Below are 16,670 nucleotides of genomic sequence, written 5' to 3'. Positions count from 1 at the left end.
GATGAATAAATAAATTCATTACCAAGGAGGGAAGAATATACAAGGGGGAAGAGAAAGGGGGGGTCAGAGGATCAAAAGCTACAAAACACAAGGCAAGGGCCCAGAGACACATAAAGTGGATACATCAACGGGGGGAGATCACAGAGATAAGGAAACCCCAGGACACAACAGTGAGCCTGTACCTTAGGGTGTCAGCGACAACGTGATGGGGAAGGCAGCCAAGTTTGGAGCTAACATCAAAGTAGATGGCTTTCCAAATCTTATCAAAAGAGTGTGAATTGGAAGTTCATCTATGTAGGTTGCGCTCCATCCAAATATGACCGATTGTAGCACAAAAGGCAAACTTCCCGGTTGTATCACAAATAGAGGGCCCTCAGAAGGTCATGTCCACCCAAATCCATTCTCTACTCAATGGAAGGATAGGTCTGCGGAAAGGCCAACAATGACTGAGGACTCTCTTCCAGATGGTGGAAGAGAAGGGGCAAGAGAAGAAAAAGATGATCAATATCTTCAATTCCATTCCAATAGCGAGGAGGCAGAGAGGACCTAGATATGATGGTTGAGGAGGAAAGACTACGTAGAGAGGCAGTTGGAGAGAGCCCACCATGCAATGAAATTGTGGCAGGAGAGGTGACATTTAAACCAGACAATGTTTCTCAAAGAAATAAGGGGGGCTTTGAGTCGAATAAGGTCCCAATCAGACGCCGATGAGGACCACCCCAATGTGGACGGGGTCCAGATAAAAGATCATCTCTACCTTTGTGGCCTGGGGGGATGAGGGGAAGGGAGGCCCAGAGGTCAATAAGAGGAGGTGAGGAAAGAAAAGGGGGTCCAAATGCCATGAGACAGGATAAAGAAGACTTTGGCAATATAGATCAGGCCAAAGGAGTAGATAATCCTAGGAGTATAAAGGAAGGAGACTATCTGAAGGGTCCCAAGGGTCAAGCTATAGAGAGGTCATGTAACCACTTCCAATGGAGCAAACGATAGCACCTATGGCGGTAGGCTTAAAGGAGAGGATTTTACGCCAGATCCAATAGGCATCAGAAGAGGGAGAGACAAACCAGATTTACTTGTTTTTAAGGAGGGTCGAGCAAACCCAAGAAACCCAAATATTGTTTCTCTTAGAGGCAATCTTCCAAATGAGCTTAAGAATGCCTGCACAGTTGACATCTTTGAGTCTTCTGAGGCCAAGCCCGCCTTCGAATTTGGGAAGATAGACTTAATCCTAGCCCATAGGGTGAAAAAATTTGAAGGAGTTGGCACCTGTCCAAAGGAAGGAGCAGGGGAGACTCTCAATGGATTTGATGACAGAGGCCAGGAGCACAAAGATACCAGTCCAGTAAAGGTACATGGATTGGAGAACAAAGAGAATAAGCACAAGGCGACCAACATCGGAGAGGAGTTTGGCCTTCCAGAGTTGAAGCCTTTTCCTCCGCAGGTCAAGGATAGGGAACAATAGTGGGCGGAGAGCCTAGAAGTGATAAGAGGGAGACCAAGATACTTGATAGGGAAGGAGCCAAGGGAGAACCTCGTGATCTGAAGGAAGGTCTGGATGGGATCCAAAACACCAGAGAGAAGGAGGTTGGATTTATACAAGATGATACGAAGGCTAGAGAGGGACTGGAAGAGATGGAGGGGGGATCCACCTTGGATAAGATCATAAGATCATCGGCAAAGGCGAGATGAGTGAGAATGAGGGGTTTGCATTTGGGGATGGGGGAGATGAGATGAATATCAGTGGAAGATTGAGCGGGAGAGAACCTCGGTGGCAATGGAGAAAAGGAAAGGGGAGAGGGGACAACCTTGCTTGATACCAATTGAGGAGGGGAAGTATCCAACAAGGCTACCATTGATGAGGACAGAGAAAGAGGGGGCGGAGATGCAAGAGAGGACCCAATAGACAAAAGAGGGCAGAAAGAACATCTGAATCAAGAATCTAGAGATGTAGTCCCATCTGAAACAATGTTGAGCAGGGTAGCAGAGGAGTGAGATTTTCGGTCAAATCCTCTGAGAATCTCGTGGCAGAGGATGATATTATCAGCAAAACTTCTTCACTCAATGAAGGCTGATTGATTGGGACTGACAAGGGAGTCTATGACTCTCTAAATTCTTTTGGCGAAAATTTTAGAAATGAATTTGTACAAGAGATAGCCGACCCCATTAAGTTGGGATAAGGTTGAGTTTTTTGTAATTTGTATAAGAGATTACAAAGGGAGAAAGGCTTGAAGTCAGACAAGGAATCAGCACCCTCTTTTTTCGGGATGAGACAAGGGAATGTGTGACTGATTCTTTTAATTTGGCAGGGATTGAGGAAGAAGCTTCTAATGGCAAAAATGAGGTCAAAACGGATGATGTGCCAACAGACTGAGAAGAATCCCATGCTGAAACCATCCGGCTCAGGGGCTTTGTTGGATTTGTGGGAGAGGACAACGGCTAAGATTTCAACATCCAAAGGAATGGCCTAAAGGGAAGGGAGGAGATGGGGGGGAATGAATTTGTTGAGGAGGTCGGGGGGATGGGAGGAGCGGGGGCTAAGAAAGGGGGGTGCAAAAGACCGGAAAAGATGAAGCTGCCTCATCTTTAATATCTTCAGGGTGGAGGAGGGGGTATCCAGCTCTGGAGATAAGCTTGGAGATGGATTTGGCATTCGTCCTGGCTTTGAGAGACCTATGAGAAAGAAGAGTTGGTGTCACCAAGCTTAAGCTATTAAATGCGGGATTTTTTCCTGAGAAAGCTTTCTTCTTGGGCGAGGAAAGCAAAAAGCTCTTTAGCAAGGGAGACATTAAGGAGATCCAGCTGAAGAAGAGATTGGATAGCATCAAGCTTGTCTCAACAAGAGGAGACTCTGGAAGAGATGTTTCCATAAGAATTGGAGTTCCAAATCTTGAGAGCAGATTTGACATTCTTGAGCTTTCTAGCGAAAGCAATAAGGGGAGTGAAGAAAGCATGGACGGGGGTTGCCCAAGCTTCGAGTCCACAGAAGATTTGACATTCATTGCATAAGTTCGATCTAATATTCCTACTACAGCTGGTGTGCATTCATATGGAGAAGCAAGTTCTCCAATGGTTCCATTTCAAAGGGTGCAAGGGAAAGTGACTTGGAAAGAACTTGTCAAGGTATCATGTACCAGATTCGGACCCAATGCTCAGTCTCTTAGAAAGCTGAAACAAACTTTCACAGCGAAAGATAACCGAAGCACTTTGAAGAGTTAACAGCACGTACTACGGAAATGGAACTCACCAACGAGTTTTTCATAAGTCAAAACCTGTGAAATCTAGGTTTCTGCCATGGTCAAAACCGGTCTTGAAACCGAGATTTAGAACCTTTCCCTCTAGCATCTCAGGTCGCTACCACCTCATAAACCCATATAGTCCGTAACCCCTCCAAAGCTTCTTGGTTTCTGGGCTGGGGCCGGGGATTATTCTAATGTGATGCTTCCTATTGGTCCCGCCTTTTTAAGAGCTGGCTTTTGGGTATCCAAAAGCAGAAGACCCAAAAGACTCCCGAAACATGCACTGAATAAGAACCAGCAGCGGCTGAAGAGGCAGAAGTTACCGGAATCGACGGGCTTTGTTTTGTGCTTTTTGGTTTCTAGATCTTCATTGCATAAGTTCAATCTAATCTTCACTACTTCTCTGATTCTCTCAGGACATGTTGAAGAGATTCTGAATTATTGTCAAGGATGAGAGAAATCTCTATAACAATTTAAATTTCGGACAGGTGGGCCAACCAGAATCTTCAAGGGGAAATCATTAGTATGCTGAGGAGAAAATCATGAAACCGCTTTGGCTGGCAGGGTTGCAAATGGATTATAAGCATTTAGGAAAGAGCGGATCTGCATATTCGACTGTGGTAGCAGCACCAACAAAGCCATGTCAGGCCAGTAGACAAGATGATACACTATCACAGCAGCAGGATGGTATACAGAGTGCTATTTTTCCCTGCAAGGGATTAATCAATGCTACAGAATGTAATATCGAATGGATTCTCTAAGTTTTCTTACATTACGAATGATCAGAATATTTGGTCCTCCTTCACAGACAGAAACCTCTCCCATTTCATGGCATATGAGCAATCCCTCTCATGAGAAGTTGATAAGTTCACCTAGAAAATTTGTGGATCTCCCACATGAGAAAGCAATTTGTTCATCTAAAACTTCTTCGGAAGAAAGGAACAACAGTTCTAAGGAGATCAGAAAAAAGGAGACAAAGTAAATAGGAAAATGATGCCAGAGTGAACCATGGTTTAGACTAGTGAAACTGATGGAACAGTATTCATCAACCTGTTTCCAAACTTTAATGTCCAGATTATTGACCACCCCATCTTCCAGACATGTTAAAGGTTCAGATACAGAGCCTCTAGTCTTTTTCTGTCTTCGGTTGTAAAAAGAGAAAAAGTGAAAAGGAAATGTAGTTGTGATTTGTAAATCAAGCCCAAGATGAAGAAAAAATCTTTGTTACCCTTACCAAAGCTGCACATACTGTTTCCATAAAGTCACACTAATGCAATCAGTCAGGTCAATAAGTGATAGTTTTCAAGAGTAATCAAGTAAATGGTTGAGTTTACACGAGAGGTCACCAGTGTTAGAAGGAGGCTATTGGAGGTAGGAACTCACTCACAAAAAGAAGATTGGGTATGGGCAAAGAGGAACCCATGTTTGAGTTCAATAGATGTTGTTTCTGCAATACGAAAAGTAAAAAATTAGGAGAATATTTAAAGTCACATGATTTGAATGGCTAACTGGGACTAACCTCTCTCCAACTGAGGCATCTCAAACATAATATATGAACGTTAACCTCAGGTGTAATTTACCCATTAAATATCTAGTGTGAATCACTATATAAACCCAAGGGAGTCTTAACAGTTGAATACCAGATAACCACTAAATGTAATTGAAATCCAATTGGTACTCCACAAAGGATATCATATGACTAAAGCAATCCAATCAATTGGAAAGTCAAATTCCCTAGGAAGACTTCTTCAGATCGTTAACCATCTTGAGTTGGATCTTACTATTTAATGTGTCTCAGATGTATTGAAATGATAATGATGGGCCATTCCTACCGGTCAACCAGAAGAGTAAACTTATCTTTACAATAACTGTGCATAAAGTTTGACAGCAAAGCTTAATGGTAAAGGAAATGGCACCTTTAGCAGATCAATCTCTTGCTGCGACATAGATCATATCCACCAAAGGAGGGAACATTGCGAAAGGAAAGCAGTCAGTCAATAACATTTTTAAATTCTGAAGAAAAAAAAAAGTTAAAGTGTCTCGCATATTTCTCTTGTCAAAACAAATAGTCAAATACAGAAGAACTAACTAGAATTTCAGTATATTAAGTCAGACATAAAAATATGCAGCCTAATTTGAAGTAAAGCAAGAGATTTTTTCCTTATATATATATATATATATTATACAGGAGAGTGATCGCTACAATGCCAGAGTGCAGTTTCAACCATAATGGATTGGTAAATTGAATCATCCAGTAAGGGGTTTAATGAGGAGAGAGAGAGAGCGTAGGTCCAAAGGTGGGATGTGACTATGTGAGAGGACGTGCGCAAGAATCTACACACTGACATCGTGGCAATTCTTTTCCCATATTATACATGGAAGAAAGAAATGGACTATTTCTCATGCTCGTCAACTTGGTTGGTTGCTCCACAAAATCAAACATAATGTTATCAACACTTCCAAGTTCCATGTTAATAAATATTTGTATTTCCAATGAACATCATCAAACAGCTCCATATCTCTCCAAGTTTCATAGTTCTCCAATAACTTTTGCCGAAAAACATAACACATGCTAGCTAAGCCTTCAGCTCCTGAGTGCAACCCCCATCATTTGTTCCAATGAGGAAAGTATTTTCGACAATGCTGCGTTAATCTCACATAATCAAGTATTTCTGCCTTTCTTTCCAACTCAAATCCTTTTCCAACTTCTTAGTCATGTTTCTATAACAATTTCCGTACGCAGAGAAATTTGCAAGAAAAAAATCACGATATCGTCATATCGACAGTCACATGGAAATCTCAAATTAAGGGAAAAGATATCTGTACAACTGTAGAAAATAATTATATCTTCTGTTTATATTTGATAACTAAAAACTAAGCTCAAACGAAGAAAGTAAAATAGCAGTGGCGATGACAGATGAAACAGCTACTATATTAACAAAATAGAGAGGTCACTAAGTTTTAGTTGTCATAAATGTCAGGCTCAAGATACAAAACTTACTATTTCATAAATTCAGTTACGACTTATGACACTCTTTGGTTATTTCTGAAATTCCTTATCCCCTTTCTAATATGGAACAAGCCACCAATTATGAGCTTCCACATTCAAAACTGTGTTGTACGTCTTTGAACATGAAGTTAATAATACAAAGGAGAAGGCAATCATTAAAGCTACCAATCAAACAGAAAAAAAAAAAAAAAAGAATGGACGCCTATAATCTGAATCAAATCACTCATCAGTACTGGAATATCCAAAGGCCTCCATTGAACATGATCATGCACTCATGCGGTCATGCCACCCAAAGGATTTTCTCATAGCTTATCATGTATCAGAGCTACCCCAAACCAGCCTTAATATGATCATTCCTTACTTTATCCTTCCTAGTTTTACCACTCATCCATCGAAACATCCTCATCTCCACGACACAGAGTTTATGTACATGATGCTTAATAACTAACCAACATTCCGCACCATACATCATAGTCAGTCATATGACTGTCCTATAAAATTTTCCTTTTAAGTTTTAATGGAATACATCAATCACACAATACTTTGGACACACCTTTTTACTTCATCCATCTTATTTAAATTCTTTGTGAAACATCATCTTCTATATCACCTTCTTTATTTATGATTGAGCAAGATACCTAAAGTAATCACTTTGTGGAACCACCCTCTCATCAATTTTCACCCACCTCATTTCCCGTCCTCATATAACTAAATTACACATCATCTACTACATCTTCGTTCTACTTATCTTAAAACCTTTTGATTCCATAGTGACCTCCATAACTCCTACTTGGCGTTAATCCCTGCTTTTGTCTCATCTACCAAAACAATATCATCAACGAAAAGCATACACCAAGGAACCTCATCCTGAATGTCGCTAGTTAATTCATCCATCATAAGTGCAAACAAATAGAGGCTTAAAGCTGATCTTTGATGTAACCCAATTGTAATTGGGAATTCACTATCTTAACCCCCCCCCACACACAATTCTTACACTAGTCACCACACCATCATACATATCTTTAATTATGTCCACATTTACTTAAAAAAATTTCTTCTTTAGTACTTTCCAAATTAACTCTTTAGGGATGGACTCTGTTATAAGTTTTTTCTAGGTCAATAAAGACCATATGGATATCCTTCATAATCTCTAAATCTTTCCATGAGTTTCCCAAGTAAATAGCTTATGTCATCAATTTTCTTGGCATAAAACCATATTGGTTCTCCATCATAGTAGTTTCTTTTCCTTATTAGTCTTATTAAACAGCTTGGTTAGCTAAGACAAACCATAGATTCCTAAGTACTTCCACACTTCTATTGGGACTTCATCTAGGCCTTGTGCCTTGCTTACTTTAATCCTCCTCAAAGCTTATTTTACTTCATTGAATTAAACTACGAATAACTAAAAACAATAATCAACTTTTTATGCCCTAAGCTCTAATCCAAGCATTTAAACCAGTGACGTGATAAAAAATGCAATCACGACATTAAAAAGTTTGTTCAAGCATCTCTACAATCCCTCAGTCATTACTGATCCCCTTCTTTCACTTCTCTTGTAAGCAACAGTGACCATATGATCGACCATATGCATGAATCCAATGGGGGAGCAACAATTAACCCACGGAATAAGTACACTCAAGGTAGTCGAATAGATAAGCAACTTCACAAACTAATCAAGCTAAAAACACTCAAATTTGAACTTATATTACGAAATTGTTGAATTTTAGGTTCAAAAAAAAAAATGATAACGTTGAGATCCTACAGAAATACAAACTAAAAGTTCAGTAACCGATCGAGAAATAAAGCAGACCATGATAACGTTGAGATCCTCCTGAGCGATGTTCTCCAGGGAGACCTGCTTAATCGCAACAAAGTCCCCATTCTCCAAGTCCAGTCCCTTGTAAACTCGAGCATGCGCTCCCTTCCCGATCTCTTCTCCAAGCATCTACAGGAGAATAAACCAACCGCACGCACAATTAACACCCACGATGTTTCAAAGCAGACCAGAAGAGCTAAGGAAACCCTACAAATCAAACCAAGACGAGAAGGAAGAGAGACTCTTGACTCACATATTTGTTGTCGAGAGTCTTCGACTTGGGGAAATGCGAGTTAGCTGCGTGGCGAGACATCTTTGGTTTGTGTCGGAAAAACCCCTACAATCGCCCTATCATCACCACAGCAAAGGAATTATATCGAAGCGATTACGTCGATAAACGAACAGCATTCAGCAACTCGACCGGAGGTCCGAACTTCCGACGTAACGTACCGGAAAACACTACTATTTTAAAATTGTTCAGAGCTTCGTAATAAAGTCCACTCCATTTCGCTCCAAAAAGAGCAAGAACAATATACAGGGTTAATCTGGTAAATTCATGTAACCAGAGTTGACAATGCTTTTTTTTCGTTTTTAAATAACGAGAGAGGCGCCATTGACCGTGACGGACTTCCACCAATGGTATCAAAGGCCAAACTATGACACCAGTAGACCACAAAATACCTGATCACTGGAAAAGGGGGTGGAACTGCGATTGATTGAAGAAGACAGTGACTTCAGGGAACGGCAATTTCGGGGCCTAATTGTATTTGATTGCGTAAATATGTTGGTAACATGTACTTCTATGCTTTAAGAGATTTTTGTGAAACAATTATCGTGGTAAAATAATTGTTTGGTTACTTTGACTCTGTGATTTTATTTTTTCAATAAAATTGTTTGTTTATCTTGAGTCTATTAGATGGATTCATTATGTATTTATCAAAACTATTTGGTTTTGATGTTTCTGTCAGTTGTTCGATCTACATTAAATTTTGTGAGCGATGTCTACTATAGGGTTTCACATAGATAATTGCAATAAATTTTTTTCAATTGCCAGTTAATGCATAGTGGTTTCTACAAATTCATAATAAATGCAGAAAGATTGCCTTTAGGACAGGTAAGGGGTGGGAAATCAAGTAATAAAATAACAATTGAAGAATTTACTTTTAATAAAATTGTAAGCCGCATAATCAATTTTGGAGTGTAAAGAGTAGAACCTGAAGATTCAGAGATAGTGAAAAAGATATATTTTGAAGATTGAAATAGCGTTAGCTAAGGCAAGGGAGATTGTTTCATCCAACCAACTGTGGTCTTTAGGTACTCTTTCCTTCTTTGGGTTCAAGTTTAGCATTCACAAAACAGTCTTATAATGAATTGAAGCCAAACTGTTGATGTCCTAAAGCTGAAGAGCTAGAATGGAATATGTGACCTCAGGGTTGCATGGCAGACCATCAACCAATTAAGCTGCATTCTCATCAAGAATGTTGCTTGCTATTCTCACTATCCACAAGATCATCAAGAATGTTGCTTGCCATTCTCACTGCCTAAATAAATGAAAAAGAGGAAATTACACTCTCCTCCCCTATATGTTTCAAGTATTATAGGATTCTTCCCTAAAAATTTTGAAATGGCACTAACCTCCCCTGTATGTTCTAGATTCTATCAACCGTACCCTGGCCATGAGTGAGGAAACGTTAAGTGTTTTACAATATTTTCAAAAACCCCAAAATACCCCCAACTCATTACTGTCTTCTTCCTTGAGAAGAACGATGGTTTCTTCATTCGGCTTCTTCTTTCCTCCATATCTGATCTTCTGAAACTGAAATCAAAGGTGAACATCTCCAAAGTTTTGGCGTTCGACGGTGGTTCTTATCATTCACTATCGAAGGCATAAATCTCATTGAAGATTGGAGCTATTAATCAGAGTCTAAGGTTAGTATAATATCGTAAATTTGGGAAAGTCAGGGTTTCGGGAAAAATTTAATCAAACAAAGTCAAGACTTAGTTTTGGCGTTTGACGGTGATTTTTTAAGTGTTTTATGCAGATCTGTTCTTCAATTTCATTAGATCGACATATAGATCATGCTTATTTTCTCTGTCTGAATATTATGGTTTCGGCAAATATTCTTTCCCCAAACAGCTGGTGAAAATGGTAGATTTAATGATATGTTCTGGGGCTTGAAATTTGGCTCAGGATTCGTTGACATTTTCTGGGTTTCTAATCTTAGCAGTAGTTGCCATTTTTTTTTCTTTTTTTCTTAAAGGGTTTTCTGGGTTGTGGGAATTGGTGAAAGGTTTTCACTTGAAGAAGCTGCATTTCATCAGTGATTTTTCTGTTGAAGTTGCAGTTTTTTGTTGGTCTTTTGGTGTGTTTAGCTATGTTGTGGCAAACATCACAGCACAATAGCTTGTTCAACTATCATATTTCAACTATAAATTGAGAGATAAGAAAGATGAGACGCAAATTCTTCTCTTAACAACTTGAAGGAAGAATTTTCTGTTGAAAGTTTCATTCGGATTTAGTACCCTAAGAGTGTTGTTTGAATTTTGTTATTCAAATATTGTAAGAACTCAATTTTAACTGTCTTCTTTGTCTGCTCTTGTATCCACTATCCACATGTGCTATCATTCTGAATTTCATCAAAGGCCTCTTGTCTCTAGTATAATTGCATTGATAATGTTTCACTTGAACAGTGCTTTACTACGGTATCCAAGAATCTTGTATTCTATAATTATTCATGCAACATCTTGTCTTCGGTAGGAGTGTTATGTCATTTTGTTTTTAGATCAGTATGCTAAGCGTGTTGGGAATGATTGGGTTTCCTAGATTGTTGAATGTCTTTGTATATGAATCTGAGAAACTTGTGGGCCTAAAAGTAGAATTTATTTCTGTATGTTCTTTCCAAGGAATTCAAGGTTGCTGATTAGATATGCTTCTAATAGGCCTACATGCTAATTTGTATGTAACAATTACTTGAAACATGTTAATACTTTAGACTGTTAAGAGGCATCTAGCAAGACAACTTTGGCAATTCCAAAATGCTGACATTCTTATGGGGTATATATTATAGCATGTTATGATTGTTCCTGATTGGATTTGTCTATGCTTATAAGATATATGTCTTAGTTTCTTAATGCTTTGGAATGGTTGTATGTACTTGGTTCCTTGTTTTAAATCCTTAGAATGGTGGTATGTACTTTGTTTCAAATCCTTGGAATGGTTGGATGGACTTTGTTTCAAATCCTTGGAATGGTTGTATGGACTTAGTTGTATGGACTTAGTATGGACTAATTTCCATTCAAATCCTTGATGTATTTGTGTTTATGTTACATTATGTGTTTTTTTTTTTTTTTTCATCAGAAATCATTCATCATTCAATGGAAATTAGAGTTATCATATATTATCATTACAACTTGAATACGTCTGCACCTACCCCTGTTGATTCGGATGAGTACTGTTATTGGGACATGGTGATTGATATTTATAAAACAATTATCAGATATCTACCAGTAGGATATACTGTCACATTTAAAGTGAAGTGCATACTTCCTTCCAACCAGCAGATGGAAGTGAATGAGGATGCAAGTATACTGGACATGTTTGTATTGCATTAGAATGTTGAATGCATAAATTTGTATATGTACGATCTTCACTGGTATTCCAATCCAAGCAACCTATACACGGTAAATGGTTTCCCTGGTGGACTAGTCAAATGGGAGACTGCTAGAAGGCGTGTCCATCAAAGTCGATGTGGCTTTGGTGATGATGTGATGCAGGATCAGTATGGAAGTGGAATTTATGTACTACAAAGTCAAAGTAGTTTTGGAGGTATTGTGCAACAAGTTCAGATACCTAGTGGGTATAGGATAAAGCACCAAATAAGAGGGGTGGTGGTTCCTATAGGGCTTCAACCAGTGGTGGACATAACAGTAGGAGCAATATGAATGATTCAATTAGTATTAGTGCAATTAATATTAATGTTGATGGGAATGATGTGATTGATGTGAATGATGGCAGTAAGGCATTTGGTAAGAGTACTGGCAAAGTCATATATAGTATTGTTGCTGAACTTGATGTTGGGGATGTTGTGGATGATGGTAGTAAGACAGTCAGTAAGAGTACCAATGAAGTCTTATTCGATGTTTCAAGTTCAAGTGATGTTGATTGGAATTTTGTGTCCGAAGATGAGAGTGATATGAATGATGAAGAGGAGTACAGTGATGGGGTTGAAGATCAAGTTGATGGTCAAGATGATGGAATGGATGGTACAGGCATTTCATATCAAGATAACATTGAAGCATTATCTAACTATTGTGATGATGATTACTTTACACCATCATCTTCACATGGGAAAGTGGTAAGACTAGAGAAAGGGATGTTGTTTGATGACGTGACTCATTTCAGGATTGTTCTTAAAGACTGCTATTTAAGAAGGTTTTGAACTACTGAGAACCAAGAATGGGAAGTCAAAAGTGACTATTTTGTGTGCAGCACAGGGGTGTACATGGAGGATCCATACTTCACTTATAGCAGATGAAGGAGTAACATACCAGATCAAGTCTATATGCAATGAACATTCTTGTGCAAGGAAAAAAAGAAACAAGGATATTGCTTCTACTTGGATTGCCTGACACCTTGCTTCAAGATTAAAGGCAAACCCAGATATAGATCCAGATGCAATCCATTCATATTTCAAGGAAAAATTCCATGTTAAGGTCCCTTATATGACAGTGTACAGGGCCAATAAGCATGCTGCTAACTTCAATGAAGGTAGCCATTATAAGTCATTCGCAAAGCTACCTAATTATAGAGAAATTGTGCTACAAAGAAACCCTGGAAGTCTATTCAAGTTGTAATTCCATCAGAGAGTCATAATGTCAGCCCCTTCTGTCTTCAAAAGATTGTTCATTAGTTTCAAGGCATGCATTGATGGTTTTGTGAAAGGCTGTAGATCATTCATAGGTTTTGATGGTTGCCACCTAAAAGGGATGTGTGGAGGGGTACTACTGGCTACAGTCTCTGTTGATGACAACAAAGGGTTGTTCCCTATAGCACATGGCATTGTGGATGTTGAATGCAAAGAAAGTTAGGTTTTCTTTTGGTCATAGTTATATAGTTGTCTTCACACTGCGGAGGAGAAATTTCTTATTACATTTATGTCAGACAGACAAAAGGTGGGTTATCTTCTACCCTATAGAGTTAACTATAAGACACAAACCTACTTTTCCGTGTACTTATTCTTTTTAATTTGCTAATGTGTAGGGATTGCACCAAGCCATTGATGAAATATTTCCAACCTATCACCATAGATGCTACAGTAGACATATGTACCAAAATTTCAGAAGCAAAATTCCAGGTGTGTTACCTAGAAAGTATTTTTGGTCAACAACTATGGCTTTCACAACATTCTTGTTTGAAACGGCAATGTCATATATAAAATCAATTAACAAGAATGCATATGATTGGTTGAACAATGTTAAAGGTTAGATGTGGTCTCAACATGCATTTGACTTTTGGTGAAAAAGCGACCATGTCACCAACAACATGGTTGAATGCTTCAATCAGTGGATTGCACCTTTTAGGAGTAAGCCTGCCCTACTCATAGTTAATGAGATACGAAAGTTGTTGATGGAGATAATGCATAAGAGATATCAGAAGGGTTGCACATACACTGGGATTGTCACACCAAGAATAAAGAAATTGATGGATTTGATCCAAACACAATCAAGAGGATGTATGGTCCAAGTTGCTGGGGTATATGAGTTTGAGGTCACAGATACTAAAGGAAGGCATGTGGTCGATTTGAAAAAACAAACCTATTGTTGTAGAGAATGGGAAGGTTCTGGATTACCTTGTAAGCATGCAGCAGTATGCATTTATAGTAAAAGAGAAAACTTGGAGAGTTACTGCCATGAGTACTATAGCATAAAAATATATTTGGCAGCTTATGAGGGTATTATCCATCCATTACCTGGATTTCAAGAGATAAGTGAAGAACACAGAATTGGTATTGTACAACCTCGACCAATCAAAAGACTTCTAGGAAGACCACAAACTCTTAGGAAGAAGGAAACTGATGAAGTCCCACCAAGCTAGCGGAAAAAAAGATCAAGAGTTGCCAAGTGTAGCAGTTGCAACCAGAAAGGTCACAACAAAAGATGGTGTACAGGACCTCCAGTGAAACAGAAAGCAAAATCATCCCAGGTTTTCAATGTTCAATTTTCAAGTTTTAAATATTCTGAAATGATTAGTGATCTTATCCATTTGTTGTATTTAACTAATAGTTACTCATGTTTATGTAGAGAACTCAGTAGCCTGGAAGTCAACCTGATATAAGCAATTCTCAAAGAATGACCAGATCACAAGCTTCTACAATGACCATTGAATTGAGCATGCAAGCCAAGGTTAATGCACAATTGCAAGCTAAGGAAGCCAAAAGGAAAGCAAGGGAACAGAGGAAGAAGGCAATTGCTGGTGTGAGTTGAATGCAACAGAGAGATAGAGTGCAATGAAGACTTTAATTGGATTAGATGATCTAATTTTCGTAGTTTGTACTGTTAATAAAAACTTTTTTATTAGTTGATGGATTTGATGCTTAAGACAGTACTTTGACTACTTTTTTGGGTTTTGATGTTATTATAGAGTATATGAATTGCATTTGACTTTTTGGTGGAATGATGTGTGGTTGTGGATGTTTGGAATATTTATGGATGTGTGGGGTGATATTTACAGGTCATATTTATGAATTATACAGGTTAAGTGATGAAAATCATGCCAAATTCTGCCAAAATGCTGTCAAAATTTCCATTACACAACCTAATTCAGTACAGATCATTGTTTCTTCCTTAATAATATCCAACTTTTACATTTTTTGGCTGATAAATATAGCTACAGAAACACCTACGAAAAAAACAAACACAAAATTACAAAACATTTTCATTGATCCAGCAAAGTTCACTGTGTCATCCATCCTTATCTTCACACTTGGCATCTCTTGTTGCAACCCATGTAACACATCTCTGAGCACACACACCTCCTCTCACAACCGCCTCACATCCTCTTCCAACTCTTGCCTATCAATGGTGGGATTGGGTAATGGATTGGTAGTTTTAATATTCATAGGTTCACGAAATGCGAAGTATTTGCATCCATTGTAATCTGGACAATTATAAAAAAGTCTATTTGGGTTGTCAACGGTCTCTAATATCCTGATCACAACTTTTCGATTACATATACATTTATGGATCTGTACTTGAAACCTCCTGTTGAGCTGCAATTACTTGAGGTAGACATTTAGTCTGAGTAAGAGGGAGCCCCCTTGTTGCAGCAGGAGTTAATCTTATTCAATTTTGGTAATCCTGAAAAAACAAAGAAAGAAGACAATGAAAGTCATTACTGATAAACTAACATTTACATTATGGAATCAACTTGGTTTATAGAATATTCATATCCTAACCATTGCTTTGAATTCATGAAGAAACCAAAATCTAAATTGTTCTTTTACTACCAAATTTACATTATTTGTTCCCTTATTATTGCCATTCCGAACTTACTAACTATGCTCCAATATACAACTCACCCTCTTCTTCATTCAGGCTATATATTGTTCCTCATTTAATGCCACGAACACAAGAAGATAAGAAGAGATGGAATGTGAGACTTTCACATCTTGTGTCGGTAGTACAATAATTGTGCTACTTTCCTTTGACTTAGCATTGGCCGACATTACCCAAAACCACTTTCACTAGATCTCCAAAGGTGAGAAAAAAAAAACCTATTTGGCTCAAATGCTTAGCTAGATTCATTAATATCAGAGGGGATAGTAGTTTAACAGCAGAGAAAAAAACAAATACCCATTTGGCTACTGGGACTGTCTTCTTGTTTCAATTCCTTAGTCCAGCCTTAACCAACAATGGCCACTGTCACACCATTAATAAGTATCTGACCAGTGTTCACATTGGTGTCTGTGGCTTCTCTTGCTTTTTCATCTTTCATTGATAGTAATGTGGGAAGTGATGGGTTGGTTCATTATGGTATTATAACCAATCATTGGTGGTTAGGCTATTGGAGTTAAAATTAGTTACTAGTTATTGATGCATTAGCATATTCACAATCATAATACTGTTGCGCAGGCCAAGAAATTTTAGAACAAAAATGGGTGAAAAAGGGGGGGGGAGGGGGAAGAGGTGGAAGAAGGGGAAAAAAGAAGTGGAAGAAGGGGGGAAAAGAGGTGTTCTTACCTTCTCAATATGAGCACCTCAATCGATTCAAGGGGATCAAACATCAGCGTCGGAGTCAGGCAACTCTCTCGGAAATCGGACTCAGGTAGCTCTCTCCCTCCAACCGCTCCAAGAACTCCAAAACCCTCGATCGCTCTCTCCCTCCCTCCAACAGCTCCAAGAGAGTGTTTTTTAAAGAAAGGGGAAGGGGGTAAATGGGCCAATTTACATCAACTATTAACAGAGTTGACGACATAGGGTGCGGTTGTAATTTCAAACTTTGAAGGGGTCTAAGTGTAATACTTGAACATACAGGGGAGGGGAGTGTAATTTTCTCAATGAAAAATATACAAACTCCAATAGCTATGCACTTTAAAAGACTAGCAGAAAG

The 16,670-nt window shown here is 38.6% G+C and overlaps 1 protein-coding gene across 1 annotated transcript in view; it reads right to left on the bottom strand.

Annotated features, from left to right (window-relative positions):
- Positions 1–8,794, bottom strand: part of LOC122071071 (MAP3K epsilon protein kinase 1-like) — a 25,756-nt gene extending 16,962 nt beyond the window's left edge. The window contains exons 1-4 of the mRNA XM_042635341.1: positions 8,513–8,794; positions 8,316–8,410; positions 8,057–8,191; positions 5,153–5,173 (exon numbers count right to left, since the gene is read on the bottom strand). Coding sequence (XP_042491275.1) covers positions 5,153–5,173; positions 8,057–8,191; positions 8,316–8,375 — 216 coding nt within the window. The 5' untranslated portion in view covers positions 8,376–8,410; positions 8,513–8,794. The remainder of the gene's footprint in view (positions 1–5,152; positions 5,174–8,056; positions 8,192–8,315; positions 8,411–8,512) is intronic.
- Positions 8,795–16,670: the final 7,876 nt, after the last annotated feature.

The sequence above is a fragment of the Macadamia integrifolia genome, unplaced genomic scaffold (genome assembly GCF_013358625.1).
Source record: "Macadamia integrifolia cultivar HAES 741 unplaced genomic scaffold, SCU_Mint_v3 scaffold_187A, whole genome shotgun sequence".
Classification (NCBI taxonomy): domain Eukaryota; kingdom Viridiplantae; phylum Streptophyta; class Magnoliopsida; order Proteales; family Proteaceae; genus Macadamia; species Macadamia integrifolia.
The sequence above is the reverse complement of the archived record's forward strand: the minus strand, read 5'-3'. Positions and strand labels throughout refer to the sequence as shown.